Below are 27,631 nucleotides of genomic sequence, written 5' to 3'. Positions count from 1 at the left end.
GAGAGAAGTCAGGGGAGTGTAAAAGTGGCCCCCCACACAGTGCAGCCTTTACCTCAGAGAAAGCCTGCTGACATTGCTCCATCCACTGGACCGGATCTGGCGCCCCCTTTTTAGTGAGGTCAGTCAGCGGGCTGGTGACGTCCGAATAATTAGGTATAAACCTACGATAGTAGCCAGCCAGCCCCAGGAACTGTCTCACCCCCTTTTTGGTCTTGGGCCTCGGGCAGGCCGCAATCGCTGCTGTCTTATTAATTTGGGGACGCACCAACCCATTGCCCAAGTGGAAGCCCAGATACCGTACTTCCACCCGCCCAATTGCACACTTCTTTGGGTTGGCAGTGAGTCCCGCCCGCCTCAGCGACCTAAGGACGGCCCTCAGGTGTTGCAGGTGCCGCTGCCAGTCATTACTATAAATGATAATATCATCTAAATACGTGGCCGCATAGGTGGCGTGGGGCCGGAGGACCCTGTCCATCAGCCGCTGAAACGTAGCGGGCGCCCCAAACAGCCCAGACGGAAGTGTGACGAACTGGTGTAAGCCGAACGGTGTGAAAAAGGCCGTTTTCTCCCGGGATAATGGAGTCAAGGGGATCTGCCAATATCCCTTCGTCAAATCCAGTGTCGAGTAAAACTGAGCCGTGCCTAGTCAATCGAGCAGCTCATCAATATGAGGCATTGGGTACGCATCGAATTTAGACACCATGTTGACTTTTCTATAGTCCACACAGAACCGGACCGAGCCGTCGGCCTTGGGAACCAAGACCACCGGGCTGCTCCAGTCACTGTGGGACTCCTCGACGATGCCCATTTCGAGCATGGCCTGAAGTTCTTCCCGAACCACTTTTTTTTTGTGTTCGGGTAGCCTGTAAAGGCCGCTACGCACTAACACCCCCGGGGGCGTCTCTATGTGGTGTTCTATGAGGTTAGTGCAACCGGGCAGGGGCGAGAACACATCCGAAAACTCGGCCTGCAACTGGGCGACCTCCGTGAGTTGGGTCGGGGAGAGGTGGTCTCCACAGGGGACCGGAGAGGTACGTGATGCCATTGTCCCTTTTTGAACCTCCGGCCCCAACTCCGCCTTCTCCGGAACTACCGACACCAACGCCACGGGGACCTCCTCGTTCCAGAGTTTTAGCAGATTGAGGTGGTAGATCTGTAGCACCCCACCCCTGTCTGTTCGCCTCACCTCATAGTCGACGTCCCCGACTCGCCGTGTGACCTCAAAGGGCCCTTGCCACTTGGCGATCAATTTGGAGCTCAACGTGGGCAACAGTATGAGTACTTTATCTCCCGGTGTGAACTCTCTAAGGCGCGTACCCTTGTTGTACAGGCGGGCTTGCCGTTCCTGGGCCTGCCGCAAATTCTCCTGAGTTAGGTGGGTGAGCGTGTGGAGTTTTGCGCGCAGGTCCATAACGTACTGAATTTCGTTCTTACTTTGTGAAGGTCCCTCCTCCCAATTTTCCCGCAGCACGTCCAGGATGCCGCGTGGCTTATGCCCATATAATAATTCGAACGGGGAGAACCCCGTGGAGGCTTGGGGGACCTCTTGCACTGAGAACAGCAAGGGTTCGAGCCACTTATCCCAATTACGTGCGTCCTCACTTACGAATTTCTTAATAATATTTTTGAGGGTGCGGTTGAACCGTTCCACTAAACCGTCCGTTTGTGGGTGATATACGCTGGTGCGGATCGGCTTAATCCCCAATAACCCATACAGCTTGCGCAGTGTTCGTGACATAAACGTAGTGCCTTGGTCAGTCAGAATCTCTTTCGGGATTCCAACTCGGGAGATGACACGGAAGAGTGCCTCTGCAATAGTCCACCAGAACTAATATAAAGCGGTACCCTCATGCTGACCGATCTAATGGCCCGACGAGATCCATCCCAATTCTCTCAAACGGGGTCTCGATTAACGGTAGAGGGCGCAAAGGCGCTTTTGGAATGGCCGCTGGATTTACTAACTGGCATTCGTGGCATGCCATACACCACCTACGGACATCGCCGCGAATCCCCGGCCAATAGAATCGGGCCATTATTCGGGCTAGTGTTTTATCCTGCCCTAAGTGTCCAGCCATGGGATTAAAGTGAGCTGCCTGGAATACCAATTCCCAGCGGCTCTTTGGAATCAAAAGCTGCGTGAGTCGCTCTTTAGTTTGAGTGTCCTGCGTCACTCGGTATAATCTATCCTTCATAATCGCGAAGTAGGGGAAGGACGGGGTGGCGTTCGGCTGGAGCGTTTGACCATCGATTACTCTCACTTGGTCAAACGCATGCCGCAGAGTCTCGTCTCGCGACTGCTCTAATGGGAAATCCGCGAGGGATTCCCCAATAGAGAGAGGAGGGGCCGGCGGCTCCTCACTCTGACGCGGAGATGACGTAGACGGCTCTGTGACAGCTGCTCCCGCCAAAGCGACACCAGGACCTCCCCCTGTCAAATGGCAGGACCCACTCTCTACTAGGCGCGTCATTAAACCCCGAAATCCCGGCCAATCAGTCCCCAAAATTAAAGAGTGGGTAAGGCGAGGATTAACCGCCGCCTTCACTATAAATTTTTCCCCTCTGAAAATAATGTGGACCGACACCAAAGGGTAGCTGTGAACATCCCCATGCACACACAACACCCTCACCCCTTGTGCTCCCCCCAATGCCTCGTTTTGAACCAGGCTTTGGCGAATTGAGGTCTGATTACAACCAGAATCCACCAACGCCTGATATGTAGCCCCTTGGATACTCACCGGTATGCGATATGCTCCGGCCCGATCGAGGGCGGCCTCTGGCGCATTGGGGATCCGAACCACCGCGCCCACTTCCATTGTCGTGCACTGCTGTTGAAGGTGGCCCGGCTCCCCGCAGCGCCAGCCAACCGGCCCGGGCTTTCCCTCTGCACCAGTGATCTGGGGTTCACTCACCTGAGGTGGGGGAGAGACAGACACAGAAGGGAGAAACGGGAGGGCACTGCGGGTGCGGTGGGCCGGCTGGGGTGGGGCCGGCCCCTGCCTCCATGGTGGGGGAATGGGGCGAGGACGGGACACAGGAGGAGGGGGAGAGAGAGAGAGAGAAGAGGAGAGAAGAGAAGATGCCCTCTGCTGTCCTGCCGCCGGGACAGCCGCCAAATGGTCCTCCGCCAGCTCGACTGCCTGATCCAGCGACGCCGGGCGGTGGCACCGGACCCACTCCGCAGTTCCTGCTGGCAAGCGAGCGACGAACTGTTCCAGCGCCACCTGGTCGAGGATTCCTTCGGCGTCGCGGTTGTTGGCCCTCAGCCACCGCCAGCAGGCGTCCCGGAGCTGCTGGCCAAACGCGAACGGCCAGCCGACTTCCTCCAAGCGCAGCGCGTGGAAGCGCTGGCACTGCTGTTCTGGAGTGCGCCCCACGCGCTGGAGGACGGCCCGGCGGAGGTCCGCGTAGGCCAGCCGGCGGTCGGCGGGGAGCTGTAGCGCGGCCAGCTGTGCTTCTCCCATGAGCAGGGGGAGGAGGCGCGCCGCGCGCTGCTCCATCGGCCACCCCAAGGCTTCAGCGACTTGCTCAAAGAGCGTGAAGAACGCCTCGGGGTCATCCTGCGGGCCCATCTTGGTGACAGCGAGGGGAGACGGGCCCGCGGCAGGAGCGCTGGTGGACCCCGCCGACGCGAGGAGGTGCCTGAACGCCTGTCGATCTTCTTGTTGGGCCAACACCAGGGCCTCGAACCGCTCTTCTTGCTCCTTTCGGAGGGTGAGTAGCGCCTGGTGCTGGCTTTGCTGGGCCATGGCAAGGGCGTGGACCAGTTCAGCAAACGGGGAGGACTCCATGGGGCTGAGAGGCTGCTGTGCTCCAGATTCCCAGGTTTCGGCACCACTGTAGAGGTCAGAGCAGGTGGGTGGAGCACAGAAGTATGGCAGGACAGAACTGAGTTCAAAAAAACTATTTATTGTGTTCCTTTTCAGTTAAACACACACACTCCCAGTCACCCAGACACACACACACACACACACACACACACACACACACACACACACACAAGTCATCTGGTGCAGGAGAGAGCTCACTTCCTCTGCTCTCTCTCTCCTTATATAGGGCGTGGTTGCTGGGAAGACACACAAACACAGGTTAATTGCTCTCAGGTGAAGTGATTCTGTCACTTACCTTCCCTGACTCCACCCTCCTGTCACGGACCGGCGCTTGACCACGCCCCCGCTGCCACACAACCCCATACCATAAGAGATGCAGGCTCCTGAACTGAGCACTGATAACAACTTGGGTCGTCCTTCTCATCTTTAGTCCGAATGACACGGCGTCCCTGATTTCCATAAAGAACTTCAAATTTTGATTCGTCTGACCACAGAACAGTTTTCCACTTTGCCACAGTCCATTTTAAATGAGCCTTGGCCCAGAGAAGACGTCTGCACTTCTGGATCATGTTTAGATACAGCTTCTTCTTTGAACTATAGAGTTTTAGCTGGCAACGGCGGATGGCACGGTGAATTGTGTTCACAGATAATGTTCTCTGGAAATATCCCTGAGCCCATTTTGTGATTTCCAATACAGAAGCATGTCTGTGATGCAGTGCCGTCTAAGGGCCCGAAGATCACGGGCACCCAGTATGGTTTTCCGGCCTTGACCCTTACGCACAGAGATTCTTCCAGATTCTCTGAATCTTTTGGTGATATTTTGCACTGTAGATGATATGTTCAAACTCTTTGCAATTTTACACTGTTGAACTCCTTTCTGATATTGCTCCACTATTTGTCGGTGCAGAATTAGGGGGATTGGTGATCCTCTTCCCATCTTTACTTCTGAGAGCCGCTGCCACTCCAAGATGCTCTTTTTATACCCAGTCATGTTAATGACCTATTGCCAATTGACCTAATGAGTTGCAATTTGGTTCTCCAGCTGTTCCTTTTTTGTACCTTTAACTTTTCCAGCCTCTTATTGCCCCTGTCCCAGCTTTTTTGAGATGTGTTTCTGTCATGAAATTTCAAATGAGCCAATATTTGGCATGAAATTTCAAAATGTCTCACTTTCGACATTTGATATGTTGTCTATGTTCTATTGTGAATACAATATCTGTTTTTGAGATTTGTAAATTATTGCATTCTGTTTTTATTTACAATTTGTACTTTGTCCCAACTTTTTTGGAATCGGGATTGTACATTTACTAAGTTGCTGTACATACAAACACACCAGGGACAACTTCAGGGTGGTTTATAAGCATAAATTAGGGACCTAACGTAGCTATAAAAAGAAAACTTACTAAAGACAATATGCTTTCCTAAACTCATCTCATTAACTCTAGCCACTTTATCCTGTTCTACAGGGTCGCAGGCAAGCTGGAGCCTATCCCAGCTGACTATGGGCGAAAGGCGGGGTACACGCTGGACAAGTCACCAGGTCATCACAGGGCTGACACATAGACACAGACAACCATTCACACTCACACCTATGGTCAATTTAGAGTCACCAGTTAACCTAACCTGTATGTCTTTGGACTGTGGGGGAACCCGGACCTTCTTGCTGTGAGGCGACAGCGCTAACCACTACACCACTGTGCCACCGCTTTCCTAAACTCCCTTACCAAAAACAAAAATCCAAAACCTGCACCCTTACTACCGGTGAGTACACACAAAAGGTGGATATTTATAGAAATAATGTGACTACTGACAAATCTAGCAGCAACCAAACCAAAGGACAGAACAAGCTTATAGTCAAGATTAGGGTAAGCACAAAGTTAAAAAATCAGGAATAACAAGTGTTGCCAGGCAAAACAAACCTCGCCCAGTAGCAGTTATGATGAATATGAAGGAAGATATCATGAAAAAAATATTTTTACCTTTTTGGTGACCTTGCCCTTGACCTTGATTTTGACCTTGTATGTGAACATACTTGGCCAATAAGCATGGTTCTGATTCTGATTTTCATTTGCACATCATACTGCTCTCAGCCAATGAGAACACACCATACTGCTCTCAGCCAATGAGAACACACCATACTGCTCTCAGCCAATCAGAACACATCTGAATGAATATAAATGAAGATATCATGAAAGAAACTATTTTGACCTTTTTGGTGGCATTGACCTTGACCGGATGACCCTCAAAATGTTGGAGGTTCTATTTGAGACCAATGCCCATCTATCTTGAAAGTTTCATGAAAATTGGTCCAGCTGTTTTCCCATAATATCATTAACAAATAAACAAATAAACAAACAAACAAACCCCACCAAAAACAATACCTCGCCCCCGGTGGACTCTGTCCCGGGCGAGGTAATAAACCGAAAATATGGAGCAGACCCAGCAAACACAGTGAGGTGAGCAATGACAGGTTGAAATGTCAGCACTGACTCATGACGCCACTAAATACTGTTGCCCAATGATGATGTGATCTTTTCATAGCAGCAGCAACACATGGACAGTGGAGTAGCAGCTGAGGCAGAGCAAGAAAGTGTAGGAAGGCCCAGACCAGGGCTTTACATTAGCACCCGCCCACCTGCCAAATGCAGGTAAAATTTGGCTTTGGCAGGTAATGACTTTAGTCTCACTAGCCACTTTGGCGGGTGGTTTATTCTGTGGTATGACAATATATTTTAATTGTAGTTTTCTCTGAAGGCATCTGATATAATAAACGCATTGCAATGTACTGTAATATTACGCGCCTACAACTCCCATGAGCACCTGCATAAACATTCTGACAACATGTTAGAATTGTTGAGAATGTACTTTAACGTCTCAGGTAAAATCAATGATACAGTAACCTGTGGTTAATGACGAAGCAACAAAGTTGCTGACGACTGACAAGCGCACTATGTGGCGGCGTATAGCTGGAGTTTCAAATCCTGCTGCTCAGGAAAAAAGGGGCAGAGATGAACAGGGCTGGAGGCAGCATTTTAAAATCACCGAGGTCAGTGATGCGCAAAGCGCCCGCCGAAAAATGTTCGACATATTTAAATGAGAGGGGTGAATCACACGTCACACGAGATCTATTCCTGAAATTACTTTTAATGGTGTTTGAACTGAATATCATCAGTTTTGAAAAAAAATCATGTATGTGGCAAGAGTAAGAATAATTTAAGCTTGTTTAATGGTTTGATCTGGCCCAAGCAATGAGGACAAAAGATATCCTAACCATGTAGCCTATGGAACTAAGATACATTAACAATCTGGCATCCGTTACACCTACACAAAAAAAAAAAAAATTCTGGGAAAAAATCAGTATATGCCACCATGTTTTAGGCAAAGTTATCCAAGGCAAACATAAGTTGAAACTTTCCACTCTATTGCTTTGGCTTATCAAATGATTTATTTTTAAAATCGCAAACAAGGTAGGCTACAACTGCGCTGCTTCGAAAATGTCAATTTAACAGCTTCATGAAAGTGCGCTGATGGTTACCATGGAAACCCCGTGTCTCCTGCACTGCATTCCTCCGCCAAGTCGCACGCTCATTCGCTTTTGTGTTCTTGGCCTCAGAGCCGCACGCACGAAACAGACACAGAAGACAGAATCAGCATTTAACATAATTAACCAGTGGCGGCTGGTAGTCTTTCAAACAGGGGAGGCTGGTTGGTTACGATATTTCCAGATTTTAAATGAAAAAACACATCAATTTTGCCCATACTCTTGCCTCTGATCTGGCTGATTGTTGGCAGGGTCACAAACTGTGAAATAACAGGTTCTTTTGGCCCATTAGCCTACTGTCCAATATACATGATGGTGGTGTTGGGGGGGGGTATATTTTAACATTTTATATTTTAAAATTGTGGCATGTTGTTTAAAAATTGACCTCGGCTGTGTTTTTGTTTAAAAATGTTTTCCAAATTGTAGCGGTGTTTAATTCATATCCAGAAAAACATATATTCCAATATAATATACTCAGCTTAAACATTTTAAATAGATTCTATATTTTTGGTCCATCCATGACATATTACTAAAGTAGCCTATTTACTGTTGTTGATGTGGGTCACTTGCTGTTAGCCAATTCACTTTCTCGTACCAGGAGAGCTGAAAGGAACGAGTATTATTCCCTACCTTTTTCACCAAGTCAATTTGAGGCGTTGCTCTACCCTGCTCTTTAATTTTAATTTTTTCCTCGAAAGGAAGACTGGCAAATGGCTTCGCCAAAATTAAATCAGCAATGCTTGGCATCCGTGCGCAGCTTTCTTGCTAGCTGACTAGCCCCCTCAAGTTCAAGTTCAGTCACTCAAATAAACGAAATTTCTGGAACTAAGATAGCAAACTTGACAACACTATATTTACACTTTATTTACAATGAAAATATATACAAACTAAAAAAGCTGATAGAAACCGTATGTAATGAATGAAATCGAAATGTAAGCCGATCTCTTACAATACACCACAGCACTTGCGAATCCGCATGGGACTGAACTGATGTTGCCAGATACTGCTGACGTTATCCAGCCCAAAATATGTTCAAAACCCGTCAAAATGCACTTAAAACCACCCAAATGGGAGGGAAATCGCCCAATCTGGCAACACTGTACCGCTGCCTGTCTATAGTTGAAACAAGCTGTCAATCAAAGAAAATATCCAGCCGCTTTCACCAATCACCAGTCTCCTCGTGGAAACTGCCATGTCCCTCCCATGTGAGGCTCGGAGTCCGTGGACAGGCATTTTCGCAGTATTTGTCCAATAACCATCTTGCATTTTGATATTGAAAAGCGCATCGCTCCCAAATGCTGTTGAAGTCCACTGAGGCTGGGAGTCCGTGAGACTCCGTGGGCGGGCATTTTCGCAGTATTTGTCCAATAATCGTCTTGCATTTTGAGATTGACAAGCACATAGCTCCCAATCCACTGAGGCTGGGCTGCATCGCGCTGTCACGAGGGGGAAAAACTCACGCACACATTAGGCGAACTGGGGAAAGTTATAACGGAATGATTTCGCACTGTAGTGGGTTGAGCACATATATTTCTATGATTCTGGATCTGAAATAGCAATGTTATAAGGTCGGCTATAACATAAGCCTAGCGCAATTCATCCTACACAATGTTCGTCATTTTTAGAGGAGGCTGAGCCTCCCTCGTTGTCTTAGAGCAATCGCCCGTGTAATTAACAATGCACTTTTTTACGGAGATGTTTTAATGTTATTCTTTATTTTTTTATCCAGTTGAATATTTAGCGTACAAATGTATTTTCAGCTCTTAAAAATGACCAAGGTCTGGACCACGGGGGGCCTCAGAGCTGGCTATGGCCATGGAGATGAACAAGACACTAATAGGAAGATAAGACAGTTCAATGACAAATGGAAGTTTGGGTGAGATTGGCTAGTTCATAGCAAAACCGAAAATACCCTGTATTGCAAAGACTGTAGGAAGTCTGGCAAAGACAGGCACCAGTAATTTTAAACTCGAAACTATAAAGGACTACGAAAAGTAAAATGCACACATCGGTAGTATAACATCAAAACAGGCGAAGACAGTTGGTCACTACAGGACAGCATTGCTTTCAGTCCCTGGCTGTCATGAAGTCGGCTGAGCTGGAGAGGATGGAGCTGCTGTTTAGAAACGTTCACGCGATTGGAAAGAAGTTGATCTCGCCCCAGCTATCAACTTATGGCCTGCTGGAAGCCTCAGGTCATGAAGACCATTTTTCATGGACCATTCAGACTCATCTGATGATGAATGTAATGAGGACATTTAATGTCTCTCTCTACACATGTTCACATACATACGTACACACACACACACACACACACACACACACTATTAATAGATAATACATAATATACATAATAATACTTGATAATACACATAATACTTGCATATCAAAACATCAAATGTTTTTCAATGATAAATGTTTTGAATTGGACTTTTAATATTAGAATCAGTTCAGTTGTACTGAATGTTGTTTTTCATATTATACGATATTTCATATTGTAAGGGGCTTGAATTTGAGTTCAATAAACAGAATACTCTGTTTATATTTTTGTCTGAATTGGTTGCATGTTTTCATATAGGGAGCTACCTTAACAGCACTGAATACTTGAGTGCTACTGTAGAGATACATTATATGCTGCCATTCATAATTAAAAATGACCGAGGTCCGGACTGCGGGGGCCTCAGAGCTGGCTACAGCCATGGAGTACTACGGCCTACAGTAGCACTCAAGATCTAGATCTTCCGAACTTTAACATATCATGGTGAAGAAAAAACTGCGATTTCCTGGCAACAAAACTGTGGCTAGTGAAAAGGCTGAATGGCTAGTGACTCGGGAAAACCACTAGCCACAGTGGATGGTGAGCAAAAAAGTTAATGTAAAGCCCTGGCCCAGACTGGAGTTTGGAATGAACCAACCTGCACAGACTGGAGACACATAAAACAAACATACCTGCACGTCACGGTTTGTAACACACACACACTTATTTATTTATTCATTCATTCAGTTATTTATTTATTTTAAATGCACTATATGGCTAAAGGTTTGTGAACAACTGACCTTCACATTGGTATGTGGGTCTTCCCCAAACCGTTGCCACAAAACTAGAAGCACACAATTGAAAAGCACTTCTTGTAGGCTGTAGGATTACAATTTCTTCTCAGGAGAACTAAGAGGCCAAGTCTAAATATGTTCCAGAATTTGCACAAAGTGAGGTCTTTGAAGATATTGTTTGCCAAATTTGATGTGGAAGAACTTGGCCTACAGAGATCCCTGACGTCAACCCCACTGAACAAGTGTTTTTCAACATTTAGGTATTGTATAAGTATGTTAAAAAAATGAAATTATATTTGAACAATGATAAAGAGAATAATATAAAAATGGATTGTTTTTTAATTTGCTTTAAAAAGCAGGTTCTCTTGATTAATGATGAGTTTATCTGCCTGATTTTATACCGCACACCATAGTTACATGAGAATACATTCCAGAGCCACTATGCCATGCATATACATCTCATTCCATTATATACTGTACTCAATATATACTGTGCACACCAAATTTCAAAAGCTTGCTGCAAAATCTGCCTCAGGTTTTTAAATAACCTGTCTAAACTGCTCAGAAACATTTTAAATGTCACATTCATTTACTTTCCTTCTTCAAACGTGGTATCTCTAATTAAAAAATCCCTTGCAATTCTGAATTTTCTTTCTAAAGACTTATCAAATAAGAAAAGTGCAGAAGCGCTTAGGAGAAAATTGTGTGAGGCTGACAAACAGTGATGGCAAACAGATTGTGTCATCTTTGTCAGAATCCATTACTATCACTTCTTATTATTGCAGTGTCACCAAAATTGTACTGTATCCACAACACTGAAAAAATTATATTTCAGTGTATACTAGTGTCTGATGAAATTAAGTGAGGAATCATTTACTGAGATGTAATAAATACTGGAAGATGAAACGTAATTTAAGACAATAGAGCAAGGACGCAAACCTCCAGTTCAGAATGACAGGAATCAAACACAGTTTGGTGGTTTCATCTTGATCTATGTGAATTTCCAACTGAAAATACCTTCAACTGTAGTGCTCATAGTATATTGTGTATGATAGACTATGAATATGTGAGAACTGACCAAGATTAATGATGTATATTCAATTAAAAGCTCTGTCAGTATGTGTTTGTAGTAGAGAGAACAGAGCTGTTGTGTTTGAACAGAACAGATCTCTTCTGAATTCAAACGCTGGCTAAATTGGAAATCATGAATCACTGTGGCAGCTTGGAATAAAGGGTTTTCTCTTGTTTCTTTTCTTTTCCATTTTTATCTCGCCCGGCACGGTGGTGTAGTGGTTAGTGCTGTCGCCTCACAGCAAGAAGGTCCGGGTTCGAGCCCCGTGGCCAGCGAGAGCCTTTCTGTGTGGAGTTTGCATGTTCTCCCCGTGTCCGCGTGGGTTTCCTCCGGGTGCTCCGGTTTCCCCCACAGTCCAAAGACATGCAGGTTAGGTTAACTGGTGACTCTAAATTGACCGTAGGTGTGAATGTGAGTGTGAATGGTTGTCTGTGTCTATGTGTCAGCCCTGTGATGACCTGGCGACTTGTCCAGGGTGTACCCCGCCTTTCACCCATAGTCAGCTGGGATAGACTCCAGCTTGCCTGCGACCCTGTAGAACAGGCTAAAGCGGCTACAGATAATGAGATGAGATGAGACCTCGCCCGAGACGGAGTCCACCAGAGGGCGAGGTATTGTTTTCAGTCAGGTTTGTTTGTTTGTTTGTTTGTTTGTTTGTTTGTTTGTTTTGCTTTTTTGTAAACGATGTTAAGGGAAAATAGCTGGACCAATCTTCATGAAACTTTCAAAATAGATGGGCACTGGTCAAATAGAACCTCCAAAATTTCAGGGGTCATCTAGCCAAAGTCAAGGTCATGGTGACCAAAAAGGCACAAAAAAAAAAAGCTCTGAGCTCTGACTGCAGGAGCGCTGCCTCGGAAACACTCCGCCCACAAACACGCTGGTTGGATCACTACCTGCCTCATTTGCATATACAGCTGTCATTGGATGGTTTCTTGGTTCGTTTACATACGCAAAGGATGGGGTTTAGCCACGCCCACTTTTAAATCCCATTGATTAAAACTTCCCCGCTCTGTTGATTTATAAATCTCATCTTATAATTAAATGGACTAGACTAAAGAAATCGCTTTCAGACATGTTTATGCTTACTACAGAGGGAAATTGCGTTCCACTGAGCTCTAGCGCCGGGCCATTTCCGGGAATGGTGACAGCGTGTGTATGTCAGCCTCGATTTGGAGGTTTCCGTTTCAAAAACTGTAAGAGGTAAGAGTATAATAATATAAAGTACAGACACTTGGTATACTTTACTGCTGTGATTTTTAAATTGTTCATTTTTGGATGAAGTTTCATTTTTGTGGCTACTGCCTGATAGAGTAAATATATATGCCATATTTACTGTATGGACATGGTATCAGAAAACAATTTTATTTAGAAGTGTTGCCAGACAAAACAAATCCTGCCTGGTAGCACTTATGATGAATATGAAGGAAGATATCACGAAAAAATGATTTTGACCTTTTTGGTGACCTTGACCTTGATTTTCACCTTGTGTGTGAACATACTTGGCCAATAAGCATGGTTATGATTCTGATTCTCATTCGCACACCATACTGCTCTCAACCAGTTAGAACACACCGTACTGCTCTCAACCAGTCAGAACACACCGTACTGATCTCAACCAGTCAGAACACATCGTACTGATCTCAGCCAATCAGAACACATCTGAATGAATATGAAGGAACATATCGCAAAAAAATTATTTTGACCTTTTTGGTGACCTTGACTTTGACAGGATGACCCTCAAAATGTTAGAGGTTCTATTTGAGACTAATGCCCATCTACTGTATCCTGAAAGTTTCATGAAGATTGGTCCAGCCGTTTTCCCGTTGACCTTGATTTTGTCCTTGTGTGTAACATGCTTGGCCAGTAAACATGGTTCTGATTCTGTCACCCCCGCGACAGCGTGTGTACATCAGCCTCAGTTTGGAGGTTTCAGTTTCGAAAACTGTAAGAGGTAAGAGTAGAAAAATATAAAGTACAGAAGCTCAGTGGAACACACTTTCCCTCTGTAATATGCATAAACATGTCTGAAAGCAATTTCTTTAGTCTAGTACATTTATTTATAATTTATATTTATAGTAATAAATCAACAGAGAGGGTAAGTTTTTAGCAATAGGGTTTAAAATTGGGTGTGCCTAAAACCCCTTCCTGCCCAAAACCCTTTTTTTCTTACCTTTTTGGTCACCGTGACCTTGACTTTGGCCAGATGACCCCCAAAATGTTGGAGGGTCTATTTGAGACCAGTGCCCATCTATCCTGAAAGTTTCATGAAGATTGGTCTAGCCGTTTTCAAAAAACAAACCCGACCGAAAACAATACCTCGCCCCCTGGGCCCTGTACTACGAAGCGGGTTTTCTGACTTACCAGGGTAACTTCGAGAGTAACTTCATCACGTGCAGCGTAACTTCCCGATTAACCCATACTACGAAAGTTGGCTATGTTCAAACCGAGGTATGCTGCCATGGCAACTTACGCTGCATCTCAAACCTGCTCGTCTCAGGTTATGTTCTTGGTTAACCCGAGGTTTCCGATTAACCACACCCTTTTTAAACACCACCTCTCCTCCGACATTTCCTCTAGAGACAATGCCAGCGTACCTGGATGACCCGTGCGATATCGGAGCGCAGATTAGAGATGGGATTTATGGCTCTTTGATGGGATCCGCATCTTTGTGATCCGTTCTTTGAAAAGAGACGTTCAAAAGACTGGCTCATTTGGCTCTTTTTAAATATTTATTCAGTTTTAAGAAGACCGCGTCTAAAGAAGCCAGATCCCTCTGCTTAGACACTGACATCAATATTTCTGGACATACCTTTTATATAAAGCAACCTAGACTTACATTATTGTAACCCCTAAACGCTCATAAATAACCATTAAAAAACAATGAGGGCTTCAATGAATGTCCATGCAGAACGGCTTTTCTGTAAAAAAAAAAAAAAGAACCCACTCAAGAACATAGTTACCAAGAATGCAAGAATATTTTATAGAAAAACACTTGTTTTACAAAAATATTTAAGTCTGAGATACAAAATAGATACAACTACAATAAATATAACAAGAACTAGTTATCACACAAGAACATTTTAATAGAAAAAAAACTTTCTATATTAAAAATATTGAAATTGTAACAAAAATAGATACAACTAAACAGTCAGATAAATAGATAAAGTTATAACAAGAACACAAGATTATTTTAATAGGAAAAAACTAACTATTAATGCAAAAAATATATTATTATTAGAAAAATAGATACAACTAGACAAACAGATAAATAAATAAAATACACAAAAATAGAACAAACAAAATGACAATAGAATAAATTAAATGAATGTCCGTGCAAAGTAGTTTTCCCACAATATTATCATTAATATCACACAACAACATTATAAACTATATACAAAACAATTTGAACTATTAGGCAAACAGATAAAACTTGAATAAATAAAAGGCAAATGAATGCTTGCTTGCACGCGCACACACACACACACACACACACACACACACACACACACACCATTATGAATCATGTTTTTATATTTCACCTGTTGCCAGGTGCGTTTGGCACTACTGTTGCCTCTGAAATGTTCACAGGACCGACACCAACTTAGTCAAAGGGACTGAACAGTCAGTCATCCTAATTCATGTGACTCTGTGCACATATCAGCTTAAGTAGGCTACTCCATGAATTTACCATACCAAATTTTATTCAGGATTTTTCGGACATTAAACAAGCTATATATGACTGGGGCCACGTCGAAGGACCATTTTCTGTGACTTGTGATTGATCATGAAGCTTTCTCTCATCCTATACTTCTGTTCTGGAACATGTAGAAGGGAGAATGTACTTACGCATTTACCCGATCGGCAATTCGTTGCCAACATGCTTGCCGCTCCTTATTGGCAGCCGCTGTGTTAGATTTTGCTCTTAATGTTGTTTTGAACTCCTCGTAGCTTTGCATTATGACAGCGCATTCTTCCTCCGTGAAGTACGGCGACCGTGCCATTGTGAACAGTGGGGATTTGCGCTGATAACCTCCCCTTTCATGTGAACGCGCATTAACCCTGATTAGGTTAACACAGGTTCAACAAATCAACTTCATAACTGGTGTCGTAGTACCGTTTAACCCCAAACAAGATAACCAGGTTTTGTCAACCCCGGTTTAGCGGGGGAACCCTGGGTTACTTCTGGGTAGGTTAACCTCCGTTCGTAGTACAGGGCCCTGGTGGACTCCATCCCGGGTAAGGTAATAAGGGTACCTTTTTTTTTTTTTTTCAAGATATCTTCCTTCATATTCATCATATGTGCTACCAGGCGAGGTTTGTTTTGCCTGGCAACACTTGGCCAACAGGGAGGATGGAGTCCACCAGGGGGTGAGGTATTGTTTTCGGTGGGGTTTGTTTGTTTGTAAACCATATTATGGGAAACAGCTGGACCAGTCTTCATGAAACTTTCAGGATAGATGGGCATTCGTCTCAAATAGAACCTCCAACATTTTGGGGGTCATCCGGTTAAGGTCAAGGTTTTTGTGGCTACTGCTTCATATAGAGGCGGTAGCCACTATGTCATCGTGCTGTAAGAGTGTAACAATCGTGCAGTATGGTGTGTTCTGATTGGCTGAGAGCAGTAAGCAGTACAGTGTGGTCTGGTTGGCTGAGAGCAGCAGAGAATCAGAACTATGTTTATTGGCCAAGTATGTTCACACACAAGGTCAAGGTCAAAATCATTTTTTCGTGATATCTTCCTTCATATTCATCGTAAGTGCTACCAGGTAAGGTTTGTTTTGCCTGGCAACACTTGGCCACCAGGGATGATGGAGTCCACCAGGGGGTGAGGTATTGTTTTCGGTGGGGTTTGTTTGTAAACCATATTATGGGAAAATGGCTGGATCAATCTTCATGAAACTTTCAGGATAGATGGGCATTCATCTCAAATAGAACCTCCAACATTTTGGGGGTTATCCGGTTAAGGTCAAGGTTTTTGTGACTACTGCTTCATATAGAGGCGGTAGCCACTATGTCATCGTGCTGTAAGAGTGTAACAATCATGCAGTTCGGTGTGTTCTGATTGGCTGAGAGCAGCAGAGAATCAGAATCAGAACCATGTTTATTGGCCAAGTATGTTCACACAAAAAGTCACCAAAAAGGTCAAAACCATTTTTTCATGATATCCTCCTTCATATTCATCATAAGTGCTACCGGGCAAGGTTTGTTTTGGCTGGCAACACTTGTTATATCTTTATATTTTTGGTGATCATGGAAAAATTATTTTTCTCAATAATTCAAATGATCTTGAATGAAAGGAAATGTAAATTCTACTTCATTTGTGTAACAGCCAAGGACATTAGTAGCCACACATCATCACATGCTGTGTTTAATGTGTAGTCAAGGGCATTTCCATTTGAATTCTGAAAGAGATCATTTGAAATATAATTCTAGAAGATCTGTTTTTATTACAATATCTCCTTAACACAGGCCAGCAGGACTGCTAGTCTGAGGTAAGGACAATTAGACCTTAAGTATGACAAGAGAAATTTAATTGTGACACAAATGGAAGCTGTGAGAAAAGCAAGAGCTGTTGTGCCAAGGTAAGTAGGGCAGGTCACACAGAACTCCTGCTGAGAAGGTAATGGTTTCTACACATCCCGCTCCCCTCTGTAAGTTCTTTGGGCCTCAAGGAGGGTTTCCATGGTAGCTAAATGTGAGAGAGATGGAAGGAGGGAGAGAGGGGAAGTCAAGAACTCATCTCTGTTTGCTCTAGCTCATTGCCCTGCAGCAATATCAGTGCAGCAGACACCTGGGACCATGGACACCAGAGCTCAGAGGGTGCAGTGGACTGGCAACCTCTGCTGATTAGTTTCTCCAGGATCTGGAACTTCACTCTATACACGCCATTAACCTGCAGCCCAGCGAGCAGGGCACATTAGTGATCTCAGCCATATTCACCTTTGCAGAGCCACACAAACCGTATATGCCAATTGCTGCATACATGCTGAATTTAACATAAACCAACTGTGTGGATTAAAAAGTTTCATACTGAGATTTTGATATCAGGTTCACATTTTTAATATTGCCTACTGGCCTATTCATACAGAGAAGCCTAATAAGTCAGTGACAAAAAAAAAAACATGGCTGCCAAAAGTGGGTCTGACCTCATTAAGAAAACATTGACAAGATTAGGGTATTGCTTGTCTTATGGTAGCTCATTTCCATTTTCATCTGACCAGAACATTTTGTAATAGTCCACATAACAATACAAAACGACCATCTTTGGAAATGAGCTGCTAGAAAGCCCCAGAGGAAACTTAAATTTATTATTATTATTTTTAACATTTATGTGGTAAGGAAAGTCGGGCAGCTGGACACAGCGACATCTGGTGTCGCATGAAAGGAAGTGCGCTCCTCGAGCATGTAATATGTATAAATACTATAGTAAAATGGAATTATTTTATTTTATCTTATTATTAAATGATCTTACTAGCAGGTGAAAATATCCTGTGGTTGTGGTTTGTTTGTTTGTTATTTTGTTTTGTTTTGTTTTGTTTTGTTTTGTTTTAGACCACACCGGTGCGTCAGGTGACACAGGTAGGCCATCCTGTACTTCCGGGAGGAGGTGCAGGTTCTGTAGTGCAGTAATGGCTTGACCAGGAAGGGAATATGAGTAAATGCCCAGTGGTAAATCAGAGAGACTTGAGAGACTCCTGCTGTTAAGATTACTTTAAAGTCAACGTTTGTTTACTGCGATTATACGCCTAGACTAGTACACTAACGAAGACCCGACTGAAAATGGGCTGTACATGAATTCAACAAACCGTAAGTCTATATGTTTATTCACCGCCCATGTATTTTTTTATGCTTTGTTCACACATGGAAGGAAAGGTAATGTTAGACTCATTTTTGTATTTCTCTTTTGACTAAGCGTTGTCAGCGAAAGATAAATATACGTTTAAGGTATTTAAGTATTTTATTTTATTTTCATGAGCTGTGTTATTGTCCTCTAGTTATCCCCTGTCTGTATTTCCTGATGGGAATTCACCGTGATGTTCCTCTGGAACATGTGTAACACATTAATCAAAGCTATCATCTTTTAATCTTGGTTGTTACACATAAACTGAGAATATGATAACTTAAAAATAATGAAGAAAATTAGCTTAGCTTGGGCACTACTTTAACGTTTCAAGAAGTTGCAGATATTTTCTACTACAAACATGAACATTTTTAAAGAAGTAGCTGATTACTTTTTTTCTGTGGTTGTGGTAACTTCAGAGGGGTGTGTGTGTGTGTTTTAAATAAATAACCCTTGTGCCTTGCTGTTTTCTCATAGACACAGAAGCAAGCAAGATCTACTCCTGTACAATGAGACTGAAATTGGAGCTGGATTGATGTGCTGCTCTCGCTGAACCCCAGGTCTTCTGACAGAATGCAACCTGCTTGCCAGCATGGCACTGCTGAGCTCCAGCTGAAAGTGGACTTTTTCCGTAAGCTGGGCTACTCAGCACAAGAGGTACAGGCAGCCCTGTTGAAACTAGGCTTGGACACAGACACAAATGCTGTACTTGGGGAGCTGGTGCGCTCCGGAGCCAGAGAGTCACCTACAGTGAGTCAGGAGAGTGATGATGGTAGCTCTGGATTTAGCTACCGCGGAGGAGGAGGATCCAGCAGTAAAGATCTCCACAGGGGCATTCAACGCTCACCAGCAGTAGATGAAATCGACAACGACCTAAAACCCATTGTGATCGATGGAAGCAATGTGGCTATGAGGTAGTGTGAAGTAGTTGGTTAGTACATTGAACCAAATTAGTTTATTAATTTAGAGAAAATTCGTTCGTTCGTTCATTCATTCATTTAAGTGACAGAAGTGGAGTTATGTTCAACCTACTTTGGCTATCATCCATTTCTCCCTCATCCTTGTAGTGTTTTTAAATACAGCAAATGCTTGAGAAAAGCCTGCAGTCTTAGTTCATATATATGAATGCTGTGCAACTTTCACACAGGTATTCGCTTTACGTGTATTTCTGTCCATTGGCCTAAACCTGATTTAGATTTTTTTTTTCCACTGAGACAGCTCTTCACTGTCATCTCCCCTTCAATATTCAAATCACATGGGAAGCGTTCATATGTATGCCAAGCCAAGGAACATTGCTGCTTTGACACATCAAAGTTATGGCCCACAATGTGCCATGTGTGCCCTATTTTGTAATGTGACTTTTAAGAGTCAAATAGTTAATTAACTTTATGCATATGTGCAAATATTCCTGATTGTATTTTCGCTCTCAAATCCTCATATCTCTCTCTGTTTCTTGTTAAGTCATGGAAACAAGGAAGTTTTTTCATGTCGCGGAATTGAGCTGGCAGTTAACTACTTCCTTGAGAGAGGCCACAGGAACATCACAGTTTTTGTGCCCTCATGGCGAAAAGAGCAGCCAAGGCCAGATGTCCCTATTTCAGGTAAGGACACTCCCTTCTCAGAAATATGAGTCATCAGAGAATCATGCATGTGAACATCCAAGCCTCCCCAGCTGCATTGTAAATACACATCACATTTTGTATCTCAGATAATATTGAGATGATTTGGTTTTTTTTTTGTTTTTTTTTTGCGCCTGATAAAGACAATGTGTTGATGTAAAGAACTGTCTTGGAGGCATGTACATCAGTGTGTTTTGGTGTATTGTATTGTTCTGCATGAGATTGACAGGTACAATTAGACTTATTAGATGGCTGTACATTCACCTGTTATGGATTTAAATATATTGCGACAAAGAGAATGTCCATGTTACATTGTGTCATTTTGAGTCTTATTTTTTTGTGTGGATTAGAAGAGCATACTGTACTTGTTCTCTCTTGGTAACTATTTTGAAGTAATTCTTTTGGATTAATTCATATTATACTGTATTTCAGGCTGCATTGAAATTTTGGGGGTATTTAAAAAGTAAATATGAAACACAAAAATGGTGAAATTATTTAGCATTCCTAATTTAACTGCTCAGAATAGTATACTCATTAAGACACCACAGGCATTTTACCAGTTCAAAAACACCTCCATGCATGATCATGTAGTAAGCATTGTACACATTTCATTTTGGATTTGTAAAAGACACGAGCCTAGTTATCACTGGGTTTCTTGAGTATGAAGATAATTTGGGGGTTTTTTTTGTAATTCCGAGAACAACATACTTGCTTCCTTGTAGAAATCAATCTGGTATATCAGGAATAATAAACCTCCCTTAAGCCTGCTTTGGGAATTCCCCCCCAACCAGGAAGTTCAGTAATATTTTTCTACTTCCTTCTGTCACTCTACTGGTCCCATTTGGAATTTGCCTCCAGTCATGTATGAGGTGTGGCTGCTTCCTGTTGTAGATCGTGTCATATCACCTCAAATGTATTACTGTTGCTCTCTCTCACTTTGCTTTATTCTTTATAACCTGCTTTGTCTATTTTTTTTTTTTTTGTCTAGGGAACAAATAAGAACCTTGTTAGATAAGGATGCAAGATGAGAAACTAGATAATGACAGATAAACAAAACAGAAATACATCAGGAGACTGAGAATGTAAATTATTGGATCTGTTTGTTGACCATTTGGTTGGATGTTTGTTTTTGTTGTAATTTTTATCGTCTTGATCTCTTTTTTTTTTTTTTCAGTAAAATTTTTCTTTTTTTTTCAGTTTTCACTTTCATGTGAAAACCTCCTTGAAATACACTGAAATTTTTTTCAGTTTAGAATTAGACATTTGATCATTGCATTATTTAAGTATTATGAAAATCATTGTCTTTCTTCACAACAACAATCTCATTAAAACACATTAACACTTTATGCAAATAAATGCAAATTGATGCCCTTTTTTATATATTTATTATGAAGTTCTAATGTGGATCTAAATCTGATGGAAACAGCAAATAGAATTTTCACATCGTAAAAATCTGCAACATTTTAATTTGAAGCATTTGTAGACTCCATCTTTAGTTATGCTCATGTGAATGCCCATCACGCTTGCCTGTAGAGCTCCAGTGAACCTACACATTTGCTAGGTGTCAGGAGAGTACAATGAGGACAATTAGGTTGTTAATGTTGCTGCGCAATAAGTTATAAAAGCTACACATGCTGCATATTACTTAAGCACAATGAAGTGGTACAAGGCAGACAAACCAAAGAGCACACTTCATTTTGGGACACAACAACCACCACACACACACACACACACACACACACACACACACTCTCCTGACTAGAAATGAGGCAGAATTTATTTTGTCTCTAATATTGCAATATAAAGTACTGGCGAGATGAATTTTGCTTCTCTGAGGTGTACGGTGACATTTTTCATTTATTTTTCATTATGAGCTGTATCTCTTATTACACACTACGCAGTAGCACCAGAACTGGTTGCGTGAAGAGCATGATGTTTGCAAATGGGAACCTAAGTGCCTTGAAGCATGCTTACTTAATAGTCCATAAAGTTAAGCTAATCAGAAAGAAGCATTATGGTTATGCTACTGCCAATTTAATTGTACAGATGAGGGAAAACAATCTTGATGTTATATTTGTATTTATACTTCCTCATCCCTCTGAAATGAATTTGTAGTAACACTTCATACAAATAAATGCAAATTTTAATGCCCATTATTTTATATTTATATCAAGCCCTCTGTGGTAGAAACCGGCGTGCACATCTGTATGGCAGTTTACGGTAACTGCCCTTCAGCTGGTTGTGCTATGGATTTGCTATGAGTTCTGGATAGTGTGGAAAATATTGATGAATAATGCATTATGGGACATTTCAATATTATTATTTCCAAGTTCACATTGGTCAAATTAAATGAGGTTGTAGGCCATATTTGTCCTATGGGCCTTCTGAACCTGCTTTTGGATAATTTTTAGATGTGAGTGGGACTTGCATCAAACACAGCACATGTTGATTTTAACCTGCATTAAGACGCCTGTGTGCTGTGCTTAGTGTAAGTCACACGCGCATCGAAAATTATTCAGCAGATTGTGTGTTGTGCTGGTAGTGGCGTAACCATAAATTAATTTTGGGAGACGAGGAAGTATACATTTAAAATCAGGATTGTTTTTCTCATCTGTACAATTAAATTTGATACAGTAAGTGTAACACACTTCATTTCAGGTGGATGTCAAACAACAGTCATAATGGTGATGGCACAAATTTATTATTTAGCCTAATCATTTAAACTGCAGTCTACCGCCAAGCAATATTTCCATATTAATAAGATTGCCATGAAATACATTTATGACACTGAAAAAGATTAAAATAACATGGTAATACTGGGGGGAAATTGCATCTTGTGTAATAAATCTTGATCTACTTTTCTTATAATACACTGTATTAATATTGCATTTGATTTTAAATTCAAGTTATCATTACAAAATAAATATATTAAAAGTTAATATTTATTTGTGTCAGTATCAGTTTGTCATTTCATGAAGACTGTATCAGGATATGTCTCATCTTGTATCATGGCTTTATTGTGTATCGTCTCACGCCTACCTCTGACTTTAAAAATAGTAGTGCTTACCTGTGTTTCGGTTTTGTGTTTAATTGTTTACGTGTTGCCTTCTGTCATTTTGTGCATGTTTTTAATGTACAGTACATGCATACAGTGGCTGTAAAAGTGAGGATTTCGTGGTGTAAAAAATGAAACCAGGATAAATCATGTCTTTTTCTACCTTTAATGTGATGTACAGTACATACAGATGAAATTTTTTAGCATTTAATGTGATGCAGCAACCAACAAAATGAAGTAAAAAATAAATAGAATGTTTTAGGGTAAAAAAGAAATTGTTCATTATGTACCTGTACATAAATCTGTGTACTGTATATGCCCAAAGGAAACAACACAAAGGATGATATTTTGCCATTTAAAGGAGATGCAGGAAAAAGTAATTGACTTCTGACTACATTCTGATTTCAGATCAGCACATTCTCGCAGAGCTGGAAAGGAGAAAGATAGTTGTATTCACACCCTCTCGGCGGGTCGGAGGTAAACGAGTGGTCTGCTATGATGATCGCTTCATCGTCAAACTTGCTTACGATCTGGATGGCGTTATTGTGTCCAATGACACATACCGTGACCTTCAGAGTGAACGGCCTGAATGGAAGCACTGCATTGAGGAGGGGCTACTGATGTACTCCTTTGTCAATGACAAGTATGTGTTGTTTAAACTATTTTAAAAAATTTTTAAGCTTATCCTGTTTTCAGTGTATGTACAGAGAACTTGGTGTAATTCTTGTTCTTAAATATGGAAGGTGTTGAAGCTTTTGTGAAAAATATTGCTTGTACATTTTAGTACTGTTTTTATTATTCCATGTATCTTTTTAAAATGAAAAAGTATCTAACTATCTTTATTCTTATGTGCCCTTCCATAGGTTCATGCCACCAGATGACCCTCTTGGTCGCCATGGTCCAACCTTGGATAATTTCCTCAGAAAGAAGCCTCTGCTACCAGACACCAAACGCCAGCTTTGTCCTTATGGTAGATGGGTTTTTTGTTGTTGGTGGTGGTGGTGGTGGTGGTTTTTTGTTTTGTTTTATTTGGGTTTTTTTGGAGACAGTATAGATTTTTTTTTTCTTTCTATTATTATTTTAGTGTACATACTGCTGAACACTTAGAGGAATCAATAACTTCGTGTAGCCTGCGGTAACTACCAACCCAGGATTTATATTTGGATATATGTCAAGCTGTAGAGTTAAGGAGTTATATTATTGTACATGATAACTCAGCTGGACTTCTTTTTCTCTCTTAGGAAAGAAATGCACATATGGAATCAAATGCAAGTTTTATCACCCTGAACGAACCAGCCAGTTACAGCGTTCTCTTGCAGATGAACTGAGGGACAACGCTCGTCTATCCAGTTCTGTCCACTGCTGTTCAGAGGAAAGCCGAAGACCAGGAGCTTTCCTCAGAGGGCCCTGCCACACTGAGTCTGGCTTTGGCTCATACTTTCCATCTTTAGAGCAAGAGCTGGAGTACAAGCTAACACTGGAAAGTGCTCATTGTGTACAGAGAAACCAACCTGGTGAAAGCATGCAGCAGTACTGGGATGATGTTTCTACCAAGTACCAGGCCTGCAACCCAGCTAACCACACTCCTCTGGACTGGCATAGTCTGTACTCACCATACCTCACTAATCCTCCATCTAGCTCAGATTCTGGCCTTGGCTCCTATGAGAGCCAGTATTCAGAGGCATCTCAAGGACATGATGATTCATATAGGATTACTTCTAGGCATAACAGGTTTTATAATCAGAAAGATGTACCTCTTGCTTGCACTTGCTCTTCTGAGTCTGTTGTCCAACCGAACATTCATCAGTACCCTCTTTCCCAGCATCCACCCAACTCCTTTGATTATAGTGTACTCCAGTTCCATAGGCCCTCAAACAATCAATCCTACAGTCTTCCCAATTACCTACAGCCTAATGGGCTCCAACACAGCCAGCCAAAAGCTTGTTCTGATACACTGTGGCTCCCTCAGATTTGCAAAACTTATAGTTTACCCAACCCTCCCCATGCTGTTGGACCCCACAGACCTGCTGATGTTTGCAGAAACAGCAAAAGAGCGCTCAGTCCAAACACTGTCCCATTTGAGGCAGAGCGAGAAGAGACCAGGAAGAAACTCCATGCGATTTTTAATCCCCATCATGTGGATAAAGTTATGAGAATGTTCCCAAAGCTAAAAGATGCTCAACAGCTTGCAGCAGAGATCCTCAAGCTCAAGTCCAAAGGAGAGTTGTTCTAAGTGTTGTGTGCTCCATGATGATAAAGAGATACATAAATAATAGCAGAGCATATTTTGTTCTCATATGAAACTAAGCTCAGGTATAAATGTTGAATAACTCCTGAATCTTAGGAAATGTATTATTGCTATCTCTCTTAATGTTTTAATTCTTTTGTTGGATTATTTCATTGGCTTTGGCCAAAATCTTAAGGTTAATTGTACCTGAATGTCACATCACATAGTAAATGTGATGACTATGTATGACATGAAAGTCAAGTTATATCTACAAACATTGTTCAGATTTGACTACAGCATTTGTATCATGCTGTATTTTTAAATGCATTGATAAGACAGTCAGGCCGTATTGTTAAATGTTTGTTGTTGATGCACATTGCATCTTTTACTATTTCTAATTTGGGATGTTAAGATGTAGTATTGTGGCCCACAGCTGTTTTAATGTTGCTGTTGTGTAAATGATTTTCAAAGATTATCTTGTAAGAGCTGTATTCAGTAAAACGTACAGTAATTTTGGTTTTAACACTCATGGGCAGTGCTGCATTGTTCTTTAACCAGTGTCTTAAAAAACAAGTGCATTTACTAAAGTATCCTTTCATTGTTAATGATACTTGTATTATTAAATTTAGTTCTTTAACTTTGCAGTGTCACAATGCATTCTATTTGACATTCTACACTTTTTTGCTTACGTTTCCATCAGCTGCCTTCCAGAAATGAAAAATATACAGGAGCATAATTTTTCACATTCTGATATTTTTGTTCTCATATAGTCTGTCCCACTGTACTGTTTCCTAAGCTGGCTACAGTCTGCTCCATAGAATTATTGGATTGTTGGCACCCTTCATAAAATGAGAAAAATGATTGTATAAACTAAGCACTATGCACAGTAATTTAACATTTCCATTCAAACAATAGGAGAAACTGTCTCTGTTCTAGGAGGGAAAAAATCATGAGAACTGCTTTTTTTAAACAATAGTGTTTTTCCTCAGAAATATATGTACCAACATTATTGACACCTTTTACTGACACCTTTTTATTTTTCATTTCCTCTCAGTCCCCAGGAATTCCATTGTTGCCATTAATCATGTTCCCTTGCTTCCCTAGGGTATAAATATGAGGGAGCACACATTTAAAATCCTTTTCTCTGGGATTACAATGGGGAGCATTCAACACAAAATTGACAGATAGTTGTTAGCCTGCACAAATCAGGTAATGGATATAAAAACATATCGACTTGCGTTGGGTTCAAGACCAAGTAAGACAGGTGGGCAAGACCAAGAAGAATACACCACCACACATGGCCAAGTCCATGTCAAGACAGACTAGACACTCGTGGTAATTTGCTGGTTGCAGTATCTTCTTTATCTGATGTGAAATTTCTGCTGAATTACCTAAAATAACCCATCTACATCATAAAAAATGTATCATTTTAAATCCATATAGGACATGTTGAGCATTGCCAATTCTTCTTGCAAGTGCTGCAGTATAATGCTATTCTATATCATTGCACTGGAGAGTTAGGGGATATGCGTGAGGTAAAAATTAAATGACAGAATTTGCTAATCATACCAAAAAAATTATTTAAGAAATGCAACAGGACATGTAAAGATTTGCAAATCAAAGTCCATCATTTGATTAAAGCACACAGCTGGTAAAATGCGTTAAAATCTAGAATTCATTTTGGCTCGTGCAAAAATAAGTCTCTTTCTGAGACTAAATACAGCTGTGCATTACACCTACTTGTGCTATATTATTTTCAACATAAAAACTCAACTCTCTTGGTGCCAGATGGACTGGTTTGAGTATTTCAGAAACTACTGATCTCCTGGGGTTTTCCCTAACAACAGTCTCTTGAGTTTATACTGAATGGTGTGAAAAACACTGAGTGAGCAACAGTTCTGTGGATGGAAATGCCTTGTTGATAAGAGAGGTCAGAGGAAAGTGGCCAGATTGGTTCAAGCTGTCAGGAAGGATATAGTAACTCATATAACCACTATTTACAACCATGGTGAACAGAAAAGCATCTCAGCATGCAACAGCAGAAGACCACACTGGGTTCCACTCTTGCTAGCTAAGAACACACACACATAGTGCATCTCAAAAAATTAGAATACCATGAAAATTTTTTTTTCATAATTTAATTAAAAAAGGTAAACTTTCATATATTCTATATTCATTATATGTAAAGTGAAATATTTAAAGCCTTTTTTGTTTTAATTTTGATGATTATGGCTTATAGCTCATGAAAATCAGAAATCCAGTATCTCAAATTATTAGAATATTCCCTAAGATCAATCAAAAAAAGGATTTACAATACAGAAATGTCCAACTTCTGAAAAGTACCGTATATTCATTTATACACTCAATACTTGGTTGGGGCTCCTTTACCATGAAT

At 41.8% G+C, this 27,631-nt stretch overlaps 1 protein-coding gene across 1 annotated transcript; it reads left to right on the top strand.

Annotated features, from left to right (window-relative positions):
- The first annotated feature begins 18,099 nt into the window (after positions 1-18,099).
- LOC132886940 (endoribonuclease ZC3H12A) lies at positions 18,100-25,873 on the top strand. Its single transcript, XM_060922176.1, has 6 exons — positions 18,100-18,301; positions 18,813-19,249; positions 19,797-19,936; positions 23,418-23,652; positions 23,873-23,979; positions 24,251-25,873. Exons 2-6 carry the CDS (start codon positions 18,909-18,911, stop codon positions 25,240-25,242), a joined length of 1,815 nt encoding a protein of 604 aa, XP_060778159.1. The 5' UTR covers positions 18,100-18,301; positions 18,813-18,908; the 3' UTR covers positions 25,243-25,873.
- Positions 25,874-27,631: the final 1,758 nt, after the last annotated feature.

Source organism: Neoarius graeffei, chromosome 5, assembly GCF_027579695.1.
Source record: "Neoarius graeffei isolate fNeoGra1 chromosome 5, fNeoGra1.pri, whole genome shotgun sequence".
Taxonomy (NCBI): Eukaryota; Metazoa; Chordata; class Actinopteri; order Siluriformes; family Ariidae; genus Neoarius; species Neoarius graeffei.
The sequence above is the reverse complement of the archived record's forward strand: the minus strand, read 5'-3'. Positions and strand labels throughout refer to the sequence as shown.